This window comes from Trichomonas vaginalis, chromosome I (genome assembly GCF_026262505.1).
Source record: "Trichomonas vaginalis G3 chromosome I, whole genome shotgun sequence".
In the NCBI taxonomy this organism is placed as follows: domain Eukaryota; phylum Parabasalia; order Trichomonadida; family Trichomonadidae; genus Trichomonas; species Trichomonas vaginalis.
The window spans coordinates 11,264,851-11,285,033 of NC_067203.1; the positions used below are offsets into that span (position 1 = coordinate 11,264,851).

General features: G+C 30.0%; 5 protein-coding genes and 3 pseudogenes across 8 annotated transcripts, besides 3 other annotated features; 5 read left to right on the top strand and 3 right to left on the bottom strand.

Moving 5' to 3' along the window:
- Positions 1-27: 27 nt before the first annotated feature.
- On the top strand, positions 28-3,698 carry TVAGG3_0968140 (uncharacterized protein; the record flags this gene model as incomplete). Its single annotated transcript, XM_001328562.1, has 1 exon — positions 28-3,624. The coding sequence occupies one exon, from the start codon at positions 28-30 to the stop codon at positions 3,622-3,624; it is 3,597 nt and encodes a 1,198-aa protein (XP_001328597.1).
- A 1,868-nt stretch (positions 3,699-5,566) lies between these two features.
- TVAGG3_0968150 (protein CBG23787 family) lies at positions 5,567-6,913 on the bottom strand (the record flags this gene model as incomplete). Its single annotated transcript, XM_001328561.2, has 1 exon — positions 5,567-6,913. The coding sequence occupies one exon, from the start codon at positions 6,911-6,913 to the stop codon at positions 5,567-5,569; it is 1,347 nt and encodes a 448-aa protein (XP_001328596.2).
- A 14-nt stretch (positions 6,914-6,927) lies between these two features.
- On the bottom strand, positions 6,928-7,518 carry TVAGG3_0968160 (uncharacterized protein; the record flags this gene model as incomplete). The annotated part of the gene is made up of 1 exon (XM_001328560.1): positions 6,928-7,518. One exon carries the CDS (start codon positions 7,516-7,518, stop codon positions 6,928-6,930), a length of 591 nt encoding a protein of 196 aa, XP_001328595.1.
- Positions 7,519-8,316: 798 nt separating this feature from the next.
- On the top strand, positions 8,317-8,804 carry TVAGG3_0968170 (structural constituent of ribosome; the record flags this gene model as incomplete). Its single annotated transcript, XM_001328559.2, has 1 exon — positions 8,327-8,677. The coding sequence occupies one exon, from the start codon at positions 8,327-8,329 to the stop codon at positions 8,675-8,677; it is 351 nt and encodes a 116-aa protein (XP_001328594.1).
- A 464-nt stretch (positions 8,805-9,268) lies between these two features.
- Positions 9,269-9,926, bottom strand: TVAGG3_0968180 (uncharacterized protein; the record flags this gene model as incomplete). The annotated part of the gene is made up of 1 exon (XM_001328558.1): positions 9,385-9,915. The coding sequence occupies one exon, from the start codon at positions 9,913-9,915 to the stop codon at positions 9,385-9,387; it is 531 nt and encodes a 176-aa protein (XP_001328593.1).
- Positions 9,927-11,122: 1,196 nt separating this feature from the next.
- Positions 11,123-11,939: a mobile genetic element.
- Positions 11,940-12,703: 764 nt separating this feature from the next.
- Positions 12,704-13,213: a mobile genetic element.
- A 755-nt stretch (positions 13,214-13,968) lies between these two features.
- TVAGG3_0968210 lies at positions 13,969-15,377 on the top strand (annotated as a pseudogene). The gene has a single exon. A coding segment is annotated over exon 1 (1,409 nt).
- Positions 15,378-16,644: 1,267 nt separating this feature from the next.
- Positions 16,645-17,399, top strand: TVAGG3_0968220 (annotated as a pseudogene). Its single transcript has one exon. A coding segment is annotated over exon 1 (755 nt).
- Positions 17,400-17,427: 28 nt separating this feature from the next.
- TVAGG3_0968230 lies at positions 17,428-17,891 on the top strand (annotated as a pseudogene). The gene has a single exon. A coding segment is annotated over exon 1 (464 nt).
- Positions 17,892-18,759: 868 nt separating this feature from the next.
- Positions 18,760-20,183: part of a mobile genetic element that runs on past the window's edge.

Consider the following 20,183-nt stretch of genomic DNA (forward strand, 5'->3'; position numbering starts at 1 on the left):
TTTACAAAATTGTTTTTTCAATAAAACATGGATGTGATTCTTGATTCTGTTACGAAAAGCTCAATATCAATGGGTCATACTCCTATATTTACAGCTATTTGTAAAGAAAATAGTAGTAGTATACTGAAGAAAAACTCAATAATCATCGTGACTGATTACGGTTTAGATATTTATTCTGCAGCCAAAGGTAATTTAAGAACTACACTCTCTTGGATAGCAATTTCTAAAGTTGGTATTAAAAACAACGATATTTCACTAAAATTTAGCAGTAAAAGTGTTTCAATATCTACAGAACTATATGCTTCGAAGTTATTTGGTGCTATTGTTCACTGTCTTCAGCAATTACTTTCGAGTTTTGAAATACAGCTTCTCCAAATTGATAAATTCAACGTGCCAAAAGCAAAACATTCAGGTTATGGAGCACTTTTACGTTTTTCTGAACTAGCTAGATCTAATGGTAAGTTAATTTCACCTGAATCACTCGAAAAATTAAAAAACGTGTTAATGATTTCGAAAAAAGAAGTCGATTTGTCAATTCTTGGTGATCTCCCAACAACATTTCCGATATTTCTAGGCACTTTACCACTCATTTCTACTATACAATCACTCAATATCCCTCAAATTCCGATGTTTCCTACTTATCAAGTGCTTTCAGACTATGCTGCATCAATCGCCCGACTCAATTACGTTGATATTGCAGGACAGGTTAGTGAACTATTCAAATTATTCCTTACGAAGCTTTCCAACATGCAAAATTCAAAATTATTAGGACTTTCATTCACAAACTCTGATTTTACAGTGGAATATCTAAGTCTTCTTTCTAATTTCATCTCTACTCAAAAGATTTCTGCAATTGGCTTTCACAACGCGATAATTTATGATGCGATGCCGCATTTTTACTCGAATTTCTTTACATCAACCATGGTTGACTCTTTGACAGTTCTTAATCTCGATAACACAAAGAATCTCGACATACAAAAGCTGTTTCCTTCATTAAAGAACATTTATATTTTAAGTCTTGAAAATTGCAATCTTTACATCGATAAAGTGTTTTCTCAGATGGAAATAAGCGGATTCAGGAACATCAGAGCTTTAAATATATCAAACAACTTATGTGAGCATCTCCCAACAACAGCCATTTCTCTTCCACAAACATTGATTTCTATTGTTGCAAATAACATAAGATGGAATGATTTGTGTTTGTTAAACATGCTGAAAATTGTTTTTTCCAAGCGAAGAAACAACACGAAACTGAGTCTTTCTTATGCAAATGCAAGTCCTGATGAATGGCAAAGAGTTTGGCAATTCTTTTCTACTTGTAATTATGATAATTTGATATCATTTACATGGGATGGAAATCCTGTCAATGTTTCTTTGTTTTCTTTCCTTTTGATCAACCAACAACTTGAATTCCTTTCCATGTCAGATATTTTCTCTCAGAATGAACCCAACACTGTAACAATCTTTTCAAGATATCTCGAGAAAACAGAGTCATTGAAATTCCTCATTTTGAAAGGAGGAAATCAAAAATATCTTGGAAGATTAATAGGAGCAATTACAAGAGTTACAAATCTAAGGAAGTCATTGATTCATTTAGATATAAGTAACAACAAAATCGGAGATATTGGATTAGATCAAATCAAGCCATTGTATACTCAAAAAACTGAATTGAAAATGATTAATTTTGATGGTTCTTCTCCAACATCGAAAGATTCAATGTTAAATATTCTTTATTTGGCCGCACAGAACTTGGAACAAACACATACGAGTTTCCCAATAAAAGATATGAATATGATGAAAGATACTTCAATGATTTCAAATGAAATTTACAATACAATGTTGACGAAATTCCAAAAGGCTCCGAAATTAAACGGAGTCCCTTATGGAGAACAGATGTATCCTATTCCAACAACATCTCCTTTCATTGGACCTTTCAATTATTTCGTGGAAGAAGAGCAGACGAGTTTTCCGAAATATTTAACTAAAGAAGAATTATATGACATCAAGAAAGAACCAGAAAAACCTTTCCTTAGTACTAATGGCAAAATTGATTTCTCTTCAAACAAAATCTATGCAGGAACAATGGGAAGACCAAAGACGAAACCAATCCTTGCACAAGACATCTTCAGTCAGGATACAAATACTTCTGCATCTCCAAAATTTGCTCCTGTTCAAAGGCAAGTTCCTCAACAACAAAAGCAAATTCCTCAGCAAAGACAAATGCCTGAAAAGAGAAGAGCTCCTTCTGTTGCAAGTGCAAGATCTGTTCCAAAACAAAAGTTCGTTGAGCATGATTTCTTAAATAACATAAGGACTGATAACAACATTAACTCTGATTCTGATAACAGTTTTTATGGAGGAAAAGGAAAACAAAAATCTTCTTCTGTTGCTCCTCAAAATCGTAATGATTATGATTATTATTCTGAATCATCATCATTTGAAATATTGAAGCCACAACCTATGCAAGCTCCAAGAATCAATAGAAGACCTCCATCAAGAGCACAAACAAGAACATTACCAGAATCACAGTTAAATACAATTGCTAGTAATACTTCGCCTTCTTCAAAGAGGACAAGAGGAAGAAGAGAAAAAGAAAGACCAGCACCAATTGTTACGAAACCTGTTCAATATAATGATGAGTACTACTCAGATGAAGAAGAAGTTTATCCTCAACAAAGAAGGCAACAAATTAAGCAGCCTCAAAGTGTTAGGAGCAATAAATCTCAAAAGAAACCTGTTCAAACTTATGATGAATACGAATATTATTCTGATGAAGAAGAAGAAATTACACCTCCAAGATCAACAAGAAGCACAAGAAGTCAAAGACCACAACAACAGCAAAAGAAATACAGATACGAAGTGGAAACAAATACTTCGCAAAAGAGAAAACCTAAGCAAGTCATTCAACAAGATGTTGATTATGACTACAATGATGAATATTCAGATTATTATGTTGAACAAAAAGCTCCATCTAGAAAAACACGTTCAATTCAACAATCTCCACAGAGACAGAGGCAAAGGCAAGAGCAGCAACCACAACAGCATCTTCATCGCAAACAAATGGTCCAAGAACAACCAAAACGCAATAGAAGAAAACAAAATATTGAAGAAGTTCAGCAACCTGTTCAAAGAACCGTCAGAAAACAACGAACATTAAAAGCTGCTCCTCCTCAACGTGAATTTCATGAAGAGCCTCTTCAGCAACAACCTCAAATAAGAAGTCATAGCAGATATCAGCACAGATTAGAGCAGGCAATGGAAGAAACAAGGAAGACAAGATATATTTCAACCTCAAACGATAGGAGAATTAATGATGAAATAATTCCAAATGAGAGAACTTCAAAGAGGCAAACATCGTCAAGAAACACACCTACAGCATCAAGAACTAGTAATTCACAACGCAACACGCCAAGACAACAGAAGAAAATTGTTGAAAGCGATTATTCTTATGATGAAGACCAAAACTACAATCAATACGAATCACCAAAAGGTGTTGTTAGAGTTGATGCTAGAAAGCTTCATGCAGATACAAATTCTGCTGAATCATATGGTGAATATTATTATGATGACGAAGAAGAAGAGGAAATTAAATATCAACCAAAGAAGCGTTACCACTATCAATGATTTATTTTTTATATTTAATTTATTTATTTTGTATTTATATAAAAACGTTTTTAAGAAGTATAATTATTAAATAAAAACTAGTGATTTTGTATTTTTAAACTTGAAATCATATTCTTCGTAATTTCATGGAAAAGGAATTATGTTTACAAAAATTGGTAAAATTTTTACGAAGAATATGATTTCATGTTTAAAAGCCTCTACAAAATACAAAAATTTGGTAAAAGATTTGCTGGTATAGTCGGGAAACTAAAAGAATCATATGCTCAGAAAATTCTGAGATCACAATGAACTTTTTGAATACTTCCATTTGCTTGAGATTTTACTAAAATCAAAAAACCGTTTTAATTGAAAAATTTTGATAAGGCATCAACAGAAAAGAGTTTAATGTGCAAAATTTGAATAAAACAACATAAATAAACAATAAAATTGAGATAAAATATACTATGGCAATTCATGAAAAACTGGTACCTTTTCGTAATTTTGGGGATAAAAATAAAGGAAAGGTAAAATTGGGGGAATTCGGGAATTGTTTAGTATGGATTAATTTTGGAGAACAAAACAAATCCGAGATTTAATGAACTTTTTGATTTTCTTCATGTTTAAAAATTATGGAATTTTATTACTTAGTAATTGGCCAATCTGATGATCATTTCTATTAATCACTGGAAGCAAATAAAGTTTTCATTATCGGTATTGAACAAGAACCTTTTGCTTGCTCAAAAATATCAAAATAACTATCGGATGTACGTTTAATATTGAATAGATTACACGGGAAATTTTTAAATAATTAAAAGAGATCATTATTATTATAAAAGTATTATAGTTTCAATAATTGTTATTTAATTAAATACCAAAATCATGAAATTCTCGAATAAATGTTTAAAATATTTTAATTTATTTGATCTCATCGAAAAATTCTATTACCGAATGTCATATTTCCTATATATATACAGGATTATAATAGTTTCAACAATATATGATTAATCTGTATTTCAGTTTTTTTGAAAAATATGTTATTGTTTTAAACATTAACCATAAATTAATTTTACAAGTACTATCCTTCTTATATTCAGGTAAATATTATACTTTCAACTAGTACATGGTTTTAGAAATAAATGTTTTTGTTAATGAAATTCGAAATTTAACAAAGAAATTTGGCACAATCTTTGTGTAATATTTTGGCTTTGCTATGTTTTTAATCAATTTTGAGAAAAATCCCAAAACATGTTAGGACCCTCTTTCGAACCTATAACCTTTCGCCTATCCAACTGTACTATGGGTGTGTAGCGCCCGTTTTTGAAAAGAAAATATATAATCGCTCTCAAGACTATTTTCTAGTATATGCTCTATGAATTAAAATAAGTGACTAATATTACTTTTCAATACATTCAATTTTTCAAATGCTCTCAAATATAATATTTGTTCTTCTGATTTTAAATCAAGTAACAAACCATATTCTGAGTTTTTAAAACTCATACAAAAAATTGAAAGCTCCCCTATTTGATTTATTTTTTTTCCCACTATAAACCTATATTGAAAGTTAAAAATCCAATTATTTATTCTTTTTCTGAAAGATAGTGTTAATTTCTATTCCTCTACCTCTTCTTCAAATTTTTATATATTATACATTTTGTGATAAGTAAAAAGCCCTTTTTTATTTCAAACTTAAGCTTTAACAATGCTCTTTCGAAAATCAATAAATATATATATAAATCATTTTTTTAAATCAATACAATAAATCATTTATATATATGCTTTTTAGGAAATATGGTTCAATGACATTTATTTTCCTTTAGTATAACATACCTGCTACATGCTATTAGCTTGTAACTATGAAACTCTATATTGTATAAGGAATATGTGTTAAATATTAATTTTTTTTCGTAATAATTGAATTTTAGGTTTGAAAAGCTATATAAATGTACAAATAAAATAAATGTAGTTACAATAAGCTGCAGCATGAAGACTTTGCGCGCTCATCTTCATTTTCAACTTTTGAAAGCTCTTTATCCTTCGAAAGGAAAGGTTCTGCATTTTGCGTCTCAAGAGATGTATACTTAACTTGTTTAATTTCTTTCTTTTCTTCTTCTTCTTCTTCTTTTTCTTCTTCTTCTTCTTTTTCTTCTTTTTCTTCTTCTTCAAAAGCATACTTCAAATTAAGCTCTTTCAGCTTATCTTTCCAGAGTTTCCTGATCCAGGAAATATCTTCTTCTTCTTCTTCTTCTTCTTCTTCTTCTTCTTCTTCTTCTTCTTCTTCTCTTCTTCTTCTTCTTCTTCTTCTTCTTCTTCTTCTTCTTCTTCTTCTTCTTCTTCTTCTTTCTTCTTCTTCTTCTTCTTCTTCTTCTTCTTCTTCTTCTTCTTCTTCTTCTTCTTCTTCTTCTTCTTCTTCTTCTTCTTCTTCTTCTTCTTCTTCTTCTTCTTCTTCTTCTTCTTCTTCTTCTTCTTCTTCTTCTTCTTCTTCTTCTTCTTCTTCTTCTTCTTCTTCTTCAAAAGTATACTCCAAATTAAGCTCTTTCAGCTTATCTTTCCAGAGCTTCTTGATCCAGGAAGGGAAAGGACCATAATGATACAGTCTTGCGACGTTAATTCCTTCAAGTGGAGTTCTATCAAAGATCCAGTTGATAATTCGCGGATTATTTGATGACAATGCTGATTCAATCCTTTCTTCTGGTGTCAAATCTTCCAGTTTGACTCCTTTTGTAAGAATATATTCGACAGCAGTGAGATTCTTGGTTGTAAGTGCTGCTTTCAAGTGTGACAGAGTCAGCTTGCAAATGTCTGGTAAATTTTCAACAAGAACCTTGATTGTACTGATGTTTTCAATAGAATATATTTTAAATGCTTTTTGAACATCAAGCAAATTATGGCAAGCAAGCAAACTAATGCAGTTAGTGTTGCAATTCTCGTAAAACAATGGCTTTTGGTCGGCTAACTTTTGAGAAGTGTTGATTATGACACTTAAATTGGAAAAATTATCAATTCTGCTTCCATCAAGGAGGAATCCGAGATCCACATACTGTGAATAGAAGTATAATGAGTATTCTGTTGAGTTAAGTGAAATATTTGGATGAGATAAATCCGAATTTTCGGCAATCCATCTTGCAATGTTAATTCTTCCTTTATTAATTGCAATTTTCATCTCTTTTTGGTTGAATGGTCGCTCTAAAATGAAATTCTGGACACATCTGATCATTTCCAAATTTCCGCTGCAAATTGCAAGAGAATAGGCGTGTTTATTGATCAGCTTCTTTATTTTCTTGAGCTGATCAGCTTCTAGGTTCATAATCATCGTTTTGAAGCAATTTACGGATCCATTGTAAATTGCCCATGTAATTGGGAAAATGGAAATGATTTCAATGTAACAGATGGATGTTTAAGGTATAATTGCTTATCTGTTGTTAAATGATCAACATTATCAAAATAAATATCTAAATAAATCTCCTCTCCAAGTAATAAGCCGACGGAATCTAACTGTTGCTCTGTTAGTGTCGAAAATTCTAAATCTGGATAACTGTTTTCAATCCATTGAAAATCATAAACAATTGCTTTAGTTGTAGCGAATAATTCTTCACCATTCTGAGTATAGTATTCATTGTCTAATTCCTTTATTTGTTTTCTGCAGTATATTAACAAGCAAAGTGCTGATAATGGATTTTTTGTTTTTAATTCTTTAACAATTCCTTTAAGATCATCAAAACTAAAGTATCCTTGATTAAATAAATCACCTCTAAAGCAAGCTATATCTCTATCAAACTTTGAAGATATTAATTTTTGAATGAAGAGATTTTTGAATTCAGTATTTGCCAAATATTTATTCAGATATGCGATCATTGTGTCATTGCTCTTATATCCTGTTTTGTCAAGCAAGATAATTAACTCAACCTTTTTTTTCATCTGGAATCTTTGAAAAAAGTTCATGAAATTCAGAAAATTCAGCACCCTGTATAGAGCAAAATAACTCTAATGCTTCTAACTCTGTTTTAACTCTATTGAATTCTTTAGCAGACAGAGCTTGAACTTTCTTCATTTTTTTTTATATCGAAATTTATTTTGAATGAAATTTCAGATCCTTTCTGACAATTGTGAATCTGCAAATCGGATGTCCAAACTGAAAATATTTAAGAGAACTAGATTTCCGGTAATTTGTGATTGTTATGCAAAGATTGAATTATGAACCATTACAATTTTGTTTCATTACAAATAAAATGAACCATTTCAGGATTTATATTAAATTATTATATCCATCTTCTATTATAAAAAAGAATTAAGCTTTTTATTTTTGATGAGACAAAATATTTATATGAAAAGAATAAAATTGTTTGATATTTTTAAATTTTTTTTTATTTTTCGACAATTTCATTTCTTCACCACAGGTTTTTATATCATAAAAAGAACAGGCATACGTTACACATTCTATTAATGATTTATTGAGTAAAAAAAAGGAATGAGATGAAATATCGCACACTTTTACTAACCTATTGAATGTATTTATAGAGAATATAAGATTGATATGTCCTGATAACTCAAATGCACTACCAAAATGTTTTTGAAATTTATCATTGAGTAAATTTGTGTTTAATATTGATTTTCATACTGAGTGTCTAGAGCCATATTTAAATTTCTTATTAATATCCATTAGATTTTAGAATTGGCCTAGCAAAAAATTGAATACAAAAAACGGTTATGGCTGTCCTTTGTACCAATGGTAGACAATAGATACACACTCCGCCGTTCCCTCGGATTCCACACAATTCGCAACCGTGTTGCCCCAGTTCGCACACCAGGCAACAAGCTTGTCGCTCACTACATTGCTAAGCGCCAGAATGGCCCACATTGCGCTGAGACAGGCAAGCGCATCAATGGTATCAAGTGCGTCAAGACATGCGAACTTCGCCGCATGAAGAAGAATCAGAGAACTGTATCCCGCCCATATGGTGGTGTTTACTGCGGTGCTGTTGTTAAGGATCGTATTATCAATGCTTTCATGGAGGAAGAAGCCCATGCTGCTCAGGAGCGTAAGTTGGCTAATGAGCAAAAGAAGAAGGGCAAGTAAATATGATTCTTAGCTGGTGCCTAATAAATGATTTTATACAACACTTCAACGAAAAAAAAAAATAATCTTTTTTGTAATAGAATTTGAAAGTAATTCTTTATGGAATAGCCTTTTCAAACCAACATTTTGGGTATTACAGGTTTTTATAATCGGCCAAATTTGATATTGTTTACAGTATATTTGTTTTAGCGTATTTGCCTGGTTTTGGAACATCGTGGTAAATATGGAAGAGTTAAAATTGGAGAAATCGATGAACTTACGAAGATAGTGTTATTGGTGGAAAAACCGTATCCAATCTGATTTCAGATCTAATAGGTATTAAAAGCTATCTGTCGCTTTTATGAATTTGCCGGTAAGTTATTGAAAATCCTTGTTGTCTGAAACTTTTGATTTATTCGAGTCTTGGAAGGTTCAGAACAACGATTTCAGATTATTCCTGTAATGAGATAATGAAATTATTATAAGTTATCTGGTAAATGTTCATCTCATGGGCAGTTTGAACGAGAAGAGGATACCTTATTTTTGAAATAATGAGCAAAAAGCAGATTAGAAAGAAGAAATGTAATCCGATTAGAGAAATAAATGTATAAGTTTGTACTTTAAATATGCTTTATTAATTTTATTCTACAAAACTCGAAATTACCTGCAGGGCAGGTTGGATTTACAATTCCAGGGCCTGCAATTATGTTTAATAGAGGTATATAACCTTATTCAAAGAGATTCTCGAGGAAAATTTGAGGCTGGATTCCTTCAATATGAAACTCATCCATGAGGTCATCGAAAACAAGGAGTTCTTCGTTGTAGCCAGAAGAGTAGGTATTTTCTAAATCAGGGAATTCAATGACTGGTGGGGCGACTATCGGTTTTGGCTGGACGATTACGGGCGGCGGCAATTTTTTTGGGGCGGCCTTCTTGTTTTTTATAGGCTTGGAGCCAAGGAGAGTCCATTCAGATGGACTATAGTTTGCGTCAGCCAAACCATAGAAAGTTGATCTCTTGTCAACGCCAGGAACGGGCTGCAATGATTTATACTTAACAATGCAGTTATCCTGGGTAACTGATAAGATGATACGAACATAGTCAGAGCATTTGCTAGAAATGAGGTCACTAAGTTGCTTATCATTCTCTCTAATCCAAGTTTCGATCTTGTGGGATGCTAAGGGACGTTTCTTCTCTTTAATAACTTCTACAGCTGCATTACGAAGCTTGGTACTAGTCTGATTCGGGTCACCATTCATGGTTAAGTTTGATTCTGTTACTTCACAAAACCCACAGTCACAAATTTGTGAAAATTGAATTAGATCTGAAATCAGGACAACACTTGATAATAATAATTGATATATATATGTATTAGAAATTATTTTTGTAAAAATATCTGCTCATTCTGAATTCTAAATCGAAGATAATTTGAAAAGATACATTTGTAATGTAATGGAGAATGCGAAATGATTAAAATCAGATTTCAGATGGCTTTAAAGGATTTTTCAGAAGATTACAAAATTGAATCCAACGAGTTGTCAGAATTCGGATTAGGAGATATTATTTATTACAAGGTTCTAATATATTCGAAAAATATTTTGATATCAGAAAATTGATAAGGAAATGATTAATTTTTTTTACAATGTTTAAAGAAATTTAAGGATGTCGGATTTGATGCATTAAATTCGTGAAACGATAAATCAACAGTATTCATAATTTATCAAAATTAATAAGATACAATTTTCGATTGAAAGCTCCTTGAATTTGAATTTCAATTTTAAAACAACCCTGATCTATAATAGATTATTATTAACACAATTTTTAATGTAATTGATAATTTGAGAAGATTTTTATATTACACAAAAGTTTAACGGTTTGTTTCAATAATTTCTCTAGAAAAAAACTGCCGGCCTTAAGGGTCCACTGTAAGGCCAAATAAGGCCTATCGTCGTCCCAAAAATATTGCTCGAGGTGGTGTTTTACTAAGGCCCAAAACTTAAAAAAACTCAAAAAAATTAACTTTACTCTTTTGAGATCCTTATCAGATATGCATCAATTTGATGCAGTATCGCAGTTCGAATCTGATTTTTTAATGTAGATATATTCTAACATTCTTGAAAAAATGCAAAATAATATTAATTAAGCTTTTCATTTCTGTATCATACACGAAACAAAATCATTTATTATACTAAAATTTATCAAAGTTTGAATAATGAAAAAAATAATATCTAAATTTTTACATTGAGTCGGTTATTGATATGGTCAATATTAAATCGTTTAAAAATGGGCATTGGCCAGAATAATACCCACTAAAATACACTTGTTTTTAAATGTTATCAATTTGTTATGGTATATCTTTATGATAATGAATAAAATGCTTATCCTTCATAAGTAAATACATAATTTATGCTTAAACACAAAAAATAACACGAAAATTTTTGGCCAACATATCAAAACTAAGGATAAGAGTGGGGGACAAACTCGCCCATTGTCACTTTTTCATTAACCTTAAACTTGTAATTTTCATTATTTTTAATTAACCTTATTTCGTTCCCAATTCCTGATTTATTTTATTCACTTACTATTAAAAGTCACATTTTAATAAAATATAATAATTTATTTATAGCATTTTTTACTATACTGTAATAAAAAATTAATTATAATAAATTAAATGTTTATTAAATCAAATGTTTTCTTTGCAATAATATTTTTAATGTTGAGTAAACAATGTTGGGATCAAGTGTATCATTTTTCAGACCTTTCTGAACAGCTTCAAGCATACTGATGCATTCGACTTTTTTTAAATTGTGTCATTTCTTCGAAATCTCTTGTGACTTTTTTGATAACTTTAACACTTCTCTCTGAATCCAGACCTTTAATTTGCAAAGTAAGATCATGAGATATAGCAATATATGTTTAAACCAACTTATATTTTGGTTGTACACCACTTGTATGTGCCGGATACCATTGTGTCAAATTTTTTCTGAAATTAACTTTAAAAGTACTAAGTAAGATCATGAGATATAGCAATATATGTTTAAACCAACTTATATTTTGGTTGTACACCACTTGTATGTGCCGGATACCATTGTGTCAAATTTTTTCTGAAATTAACTTTAAAAGTACTAAGTAAGATCATTTATTTTTGCATAATATAATGCCAATATGGTTTCTTTTGATTTTATTTCATTTATAAGCAAATCAGATTTACCCAAAAACTCCACTCCATAAGCGTTCATTTGCGAAATTAAAAAGTGACAATGGGCTAGTCTGTCCCTTTCTCCTAAGGATAATGTTTTGAATATATAAGCAATAATACTTTGTCTAGAGAATTAAATTTGTGCTATCTAATTGTCAATTCTTTGAATTTTTTTTTAGTAGTAGGATATGATGGGTTTTGTGACTTTTTTTGTAAACGTAAGAATTCATACAATATCGAGCGATTTTGTATCATTTTTTTAACATAAGAAGTAAAAAATGTATGATTCTTACGGTTTTTATTCTTACGTTTTTGAATAAATCAAGATTTAAAAAATTTTCAAAATTGTAAGACATTTACACTCAGCCCATACATAATGAAATAAAAAATAAAAAATTTTTTAAAAAATAAACCATTAAAAAAATTAAAGTTATTTTTAAAATAATTTATTTTTTTATTCTTACATAAATGACCCAACAAGTAAAACCAGATAAAATAGATTATCGAATTTTAGAGGATGGTGTTCCTGTTTATATTCAAAGATTTAAAGGGAAGCAACATTATAGAATTGTTAATCCTGAATACATAAAACATTTATTTAAAAAGGAAGACTGTGAATTATTAAACGTTAATGAATATGAAACCAATAAATCAAAACTGAGATATAAATATATTGGAAGTGATGAAAGGTGTAAAGATAAAGATAAAGTTTATTCAGTTTCATATAATAACTGGCACACGTTAGGGATAAGAAAACATTTAGGAGATTATGGGAAATGTTCTGAATTCTTTAAATCTAGTATATACGAGAGAGTAAAAGAAATTAGAAATAATTATTTTCATGAATAAAAAATAAACTTTAAAAATTCATGTCTTACGAAAAATTAAAACTTAGTTATGTTTATTATTTTATTTTTTTATTTTGTATGAAATGAGCGTCAAAACTAACAACGTTAAAAAATTAGGATTCACAAACGAGGAAATAAAGGATATATTAGAGGAGGCGGGTTATGAAGTTAATAAATATTATTTATGAAATTGTCAAAAATTTGCCGAGTTATTAAATGATTTAGATTATGATGGAAAAATGAATAAAGATGATGTTATAAATTTCTTATATCCCACATCTGAAGAAGAAAAACCTAAAGAACCTGATGTTTTCCCTGAATATTATGAAGAACGGATTAAAGATGATGAATACAATGAAATTGAAAGACTGAAAAAAATAAGAGATGAAATAGATGAAAAAATTAAGGAATTAAGAGAAGTTGAAAAATATAATGAAAATGAAGTAGAGGGTTTAATGAATATCCCAGCTTCAGAATCAGCAGTTCAGAAATCTCATGAAGAAAGATATAAAAATTATGTCTCAGAATCAACACAAAATTTATTAGATGGTGAAATAGACGAAACACTTTCAGAAGAAGGTACTAAATTTATTCGTAAACATAAGTTACAATTTATTGATAATGAAGAATACCCTGTATCTACTTTCACCACCTTTAGATTCCGAAAAATTCAAAAAAGCACTAAAAAACGTGACATATGCAACTAATACGATTAAGAAAGAAGATCATGATATTTACACAAATTATTATTTAAATAAATGCACAGGTGTTGATAAAGTTTTTGATTTATTAGATAAAATATCAAAAGAAACCATTGGAACATATAAAATTTTATGTGATTGCGGTTTCATTGTTGAAGATACTAATAATGTTTCATATGAAAGAACAGCACCGAAGGAAGATGAAGTGGAAAGGTCTATACCATTCGTTATTAAGAACATAAAAGATATGAAAACTTATAAACATTATATTTATTCATTTATTTCAGAAAAAATGGAAGCAACCCATAAAACATCTTCTCATCATTTTATAGCTATTCATACATTCCTTTTCAAAGTTGTGAAATTAAATAAGACAGGAATTAGATTTAATGTATCAGGGTACGCATTCTTGAGTAAATTAAAATGTATTCGTCACGTCGCAGATGATAAAAATTTATGTGTTCTTAATTCATTTTATGGGCTTTAAAAAATAAACTTTATTTTTATTTATTTTTTAATTTTTTATTCTTACATAAATGAACAAAAACGGAACAGCTAAAATGAATGATAATCAAATTAGAGCAGAAGGTAGAAGGTTATTTAAACGCTTCTATAACATTCCTGATGGTGTTAATCCTAAAACTCGTAGAAGCTATTTAAATGAAGCAATAGATGCATATGAAGGGTTTGACATTTCATCAGAAAGTGAGAGATTAGCGAGAATGTTAAATGTTAATATTGATTTCTATTATTGTGATCCTCAACCAGAAGACGTGGACATAAATAAGGTAGACTTTCCATTAGTGGAATCAATAATGATAGATCCAGAATTTGAAACAGTAAATATTTTATTAACACAGAGTCCATGTGGAAAACTTCACGCTGACAGAATAACAGACGTTGAAGCACTCACCGGCTATAAAGTTTGTCCATATTGTAAAGAAGAAGTTTATTCTATCCGTGATGATCCAGAAAGGAAAAACCAAAGAAGATTTTTAAAGCATTGTGAGAAATGTAAAGAAAATAATGGAAGATTAATTCAAGACGTTCAATTGCAAAAGACCAGCAACCATATGCACCACATATTACGAAACAGAAGATATATCAGTGGTTATTAGCTCACAATTTGCAGAATATTATAAACCGACAAGATATTATATTACTTTTGACTTTGAAACATTAGAGACTAAAGAAGAATTACAACTTTCTGAGTGTGCAACTTTGAACGCTTACTTAAAACCATTCATGGTATCATCAACGGTTAAATTAAATGATAAAACATATACGAGGAATTTTTGCTTAACTTCGAGTGATTCTTTTATTTCTGATTGGATTGAGTTTTTATTTTCAACCTGTTCATTAGTTGCTAAATCAAATATGAGTCAATATGAAGAATTATTGAAGCCGCAAACGGCGGGGACTTTGTCCCATACATTAAATGAAAAACAGAAGGAAGCATTTAAAGAACTTCTAGATGAGGAATTCAATAAAGTGAATATCATAGGTTTTAATTCGGGAAAGTTTGATTTAAATTTAATTCTTCGTGATTTAAACACTGCAAAATGGAAAATAAAATCAATGCTGGGTTCATCTTCACAATTTAAGCAAATCATTGTAAAGAAAACAAACGTTCCATATGAATTGAGATTTATTGACATCAGAAATTATATAGCGGGTGGGACATTAGACCAATTCACTCAAGATTTCGGAAACAATAAATCACGTGTTAAATCCTTTTTCCCTTATCAATTCATCACATGGGAAATTACGAAGAAGAATTATATAAAGTGGAACCATTCACGAAAGATTCATTTTATTCAGCATTAACTCAAGAAACTATATCAGATAGTGATTATCAAATATATCTCAATGATGCTAAAAATTTTAAGAATAGATTAGAATATTTTATTCATTATTGCAATAAAGATGTTGAAATTATGATTGACCCAATCGATAAAATTATTGAAGAAACATTTGTTTATAAAATTGATATGCTTCATAATCTTTCTTTATCATCGAATGCTTCAATGATTCGTTACGCTTTAGCATATAAAGACTTTAATCCTAATGAAAAATATCCTGAGGAAGAGATAGAATCAAGTTTTGAATTAACGAAAAAGTATTGGAAATATAAAATTGAATCATATAAGAAACAAGATGAAAAAGCAGAAAGGGATACTAAAAATAATGTTTCAATGGATGATTTTCAATACTATCACGATTTAATCCTTTCATCTAAATGCAAAATGTGTGGTAAAGCGTTTACATATGCAATAAACCAACATTGGATAGAATCGATAATGAAAAACCACATACCAAAGAAAATTGTCAGTTAATGTGTTGTTATTGCAATGTCGTAAAATCAAATAAAGATGAAGATGTTCAACGTTTAAGAATCAATTTAAGAAATTATGCATTAAAAAATAATTTACCAATGACTTTAGATTCAGTTGAAGCTTATCACATTCTCCGTAATGGAATTACTGGTGGTTATCAAATGTTCAACATCGTGTTAATCTTAAAGGAATCACGCACATTAATAAACTTTCATATAGTCCAGAAACTAAAACTGTATCAAATGAGGACACCACCAACATTATGACTCATTTCGTTGGTGTTGATTTTAATTCATTATATCCTTCATCATTTTCATCTAATCCTCATGATTTCATTCAATATACTGACCATAAAATGTATATGCCGGGAAGATTGAATGGTGTTATCATTTGTGATACAGCAACAAAGAAAGCAAAAGCACTGGGAATAATTAAGAAGAAAAATACTTTATTCGTGGCTGAAGTAAAGGGTCACATTGATGAAAAATACATTAATGATTACATAAACTTTTTACCGATAATAAGAAACTTAGATATTATCACAGATGAAAAAACAATTGGCAGTTTTATGTATAATTACATGAAATCAAACAATCTACCAGTTGACCAGAAACAGAGGAAATTAACTCAGTTAGCATCAACACACAACCAATATCAACCATTTTCTTCTTATTATCTTTGGTATCTAATAGACAGATTTCATTTTATCATCGATGATATTCAATCAATTTTAACATTTACGAAAAACACTTGTTTTAATGAATTTGCGAACGAATTTATGAACGAAAGACAAAAGGCTGAATTAGAAGGAAATAAAGGAAAAAGTTTATTTTGCAAGATTTCACTTAATGGATCATATGGTTACGATGCAATGAATACACAAAATTACGCAAAGACTAAAATAATGAATGCACAGAAGGCACGCGTTGCATGTATGTCAAATAAGTTTAAAAACATAAGAGAAATAGGTGAGATACATATCAAGTGATGCTTAAAGATAGATTTTATAGATGTGATACATGTTTACAAGAGGCATTCTTCACTTTAGATAAGCTAAATACTGGTATTTGTTTTCATTTATGATTTTATGTATAAATGCATGATGTTAATCGTTTTCATTTCATTGAAGGTGATACTGATTCATCTTATTGGGCAATCGCTGGCGACCCAAATCTTCCTAACACTCAAGCATTTCAAGCAATTGTTACCGATAAAAAATTTTATGATAAAAACATTTTCAAATTCGCACCTTTTGATTTCTTCTGTTTTGATGAGAAATTTAAACCTAAATTAAAGAATAAAGCTGAAGAAAAAGCACATGAGAAGAAGTTATTGGGTTTAGCAATTGAGAAACAAGGTGATAACATGGTTGCTTTATGCCCTAAGTGTTATACATCATTCAACGGTTCAATTGATGGAAGTGATTTTAAAAAGATTGCACAAAAAATGAAAGGTGTTAGTTTACGACAAAATAAACAATTAACACCTAAAAATTATTTGGATATAATAAATGATAAAGTTATTTTCGATGGTCAGAATATTAATTTACAACTTAAAAACGGGTCAATGACTCGCTTAACAATCGGTAAGACTGCATTAACAGGAGCACACACTAAGGCTGTATGTTGTGAAAATGGATGTTGTATGCCATTTATTTAATACAATTTAAAATTTTATTTTTAATAAAATGCCACAGAAGAGACAAAAGGAACCAATAGATTTATACCAAATGGTTTTAACTTTCAGATTCCAAATAATCAACCACAACGAATTTTTCAAATCCCACCACAGCATCAACAGCCGCAACAACGACCACCACACACACAACCACCACAGCATCAACGGAGAAGAACATTCACCCCTGAAGAAAGAAATTTCAATAATTTGATGCGTCAACAAAATCAAGGTTTGAGATTTTATCCGGGTAGTAATGGTATACATATAAGGCATCCAAATTTAGATAGAAGATATACCGCCGAGATTCATATTTTACCTAATAATACGGTTAATTTTGCTGGATTTTATGATCATCATCAGGAAATCTGGACTCCACCATTTGATACCGTTTTAGAAGGAGGAACCGTTAATGATGCGATTCAATATGTAAATAATGGTTTTGATACTATGATTCAAAGAGGTGGGCACCCTTAAAACATTTATTTTATTTTTATATAAATGGATAACGCAGATTTAGAAAATTTAATTGATAATTTAGTACTTAATCAAAATTTTCTTAATTATTATGAATTAAAATCATATCTCCAAAAACATAATAAATATAACGGGTGATGATATGGATTATTATTATCCATATTATAAAAATGAAATTTTGAAATATCATGATAAAATAATTTCTGAAATTAAAGACAAAATTAAAAATAATGAATATACAAAGGGAAAAACTAAATCACAACTTAAACAGTTGAAAGATTTCAAAAATAAAGTATTAACAGAAGAAGATATTGATGAATTATATAAATTATATAATCCTGAGCCGCAAAAGCCAAAGGAACAAAAACAAAAGAAGAAAAAGCCGAAAACAACACCAAAAGAGAAAGTAGCAAATGTTCAACAGCTAAAGGTGCAAAACGCCCAGGTCCTTCAGACCATAAATGAAGCACAAGCTTTAATTTATGATTCATTAGTTAAACCATATTCAGCCCGACTTTTAAATGAAGATCAACTTTTGGAATTCATCCTTCAACATAAACTCGAAGCGGGAAAGTATATCAAACCTTTATATACAGCATATTTAAAACAAATGAATAGAATACATCCAGAATTAATGAAAGGAAAATCAACAAAACTTCATCATCCAAAATCAAAGCAGATAAAATTAAACCACTTGCAACACCAAAACCTCCAACGAGTACCTCCTCCTTCAGTTAATCCTTCATCATTCACTTTATTATATCCATTTCAAACATTAAAGAAGCAAAAAGATTTTAAAAAGGATTTCAAGATATTAAATAAACCAATTGACCCGAAAATTCAACCGTTAAAGGAAAAATTTAGTCGCCCTTCATTTGCACCATATCCATATTCATACGAAATCGATCATCTGGAATATTCAAAAGGAAACGTTACTTATTTATTTGCCATTAACATTAACACTAGATATTTATATTGCATTCCGGTGAAAGGGAAAACAGAACAGGAAACAAGAAGAGCTATTCAATACTTACTAGATCATGAAAGAGTAGATAATATAAGGGGTGATGGTGATAAAGGATTTCAGGCAGCTATGGCTCATTATTTCCCACAAATTAATTTTTACTTTCATCTTCTCCATATACGTTTCATAATAAAATAGTTGATGCGGTAATGAGAACTCTTAGAGATGCGTTAGGGTTAACGGTCAGATATACTGGGATGGAAATCATGACTCCATCATACAGCAGTTAGTATATTATTACAATAATACATGGCATAGAACTATAAACATGAAACCAGTGGAAATGAAAAATGATATTTCAAAAGAATGGGAATATATTAGAAAGCAAATGGAAAGGTTAAATGATGTTAAACGTGAACAAATTAATTCGGGGCTCATGAATTTTAAACAAGGGGATAAAGTTTTGATTCATCTCGATTATGGAAAAACTAATAAATCAATGACAAAAAGAAGACGAAGATTTGACACAATAGCTGAATTTGTTAGATATATTAACGGCAATGCATTAGTTGAAGTTGACAATAAATTAATAGAAATTCCGATTTATTTTATTACTCCATTATATTTAAATAATATTTAATTTTTTTATTTCGTAAGAAATGAGTGACAACAAGCATCCAAGAGTCCTGATTCAATTAAGATTCAGAGTCCAGACATGAATATAAAAAGAAACTAAACAGAATTAAATCAAAAATATGCTATTACAAAAAGAAGCCGCAATGCGGCGGGGCTGATGCCATAAAACTAAAGTAATTAAAACATAAAGAGAGGAAAGAAATAATCGAAAAATTAGAAACTTACCGTTCAATCCTTAAACTGAGTGAAGCAAAAATAAAAGAATTTAATAGAATAAATAAATTGATTGGAAGAGATGAATTTAATAAAGATGAATTTTTAAACTCAATCCAAATTTAATTTTTATTCCTCTTCGACAACGTCTCTTCGAGACGCCGAACCCTTCTGGGTTCTTCTTTCCATCATTACTGCATAACCGCATCTTTTCGGTTTCGTGGTTTGTTGTTTTAATTCGTTCTTGCATCATTTTTATCATTTCCTCCCTTGTTATGATTCGTGGTAAATTTTGAGCTTGTGGGTATCCATTTATATAAAAATAAAATTTTGTTATCAGTTATTTATCATCATTTTATTAAGTTCATCTTTAGTTAATTTGAATGGATTCGCTAATGTTCCACCTTGAGCCACAACACTTGCCCCGGCTAATTGTGAAGAACCCGGGATAAGTACTCCATGAAATGATTTCATTGGTA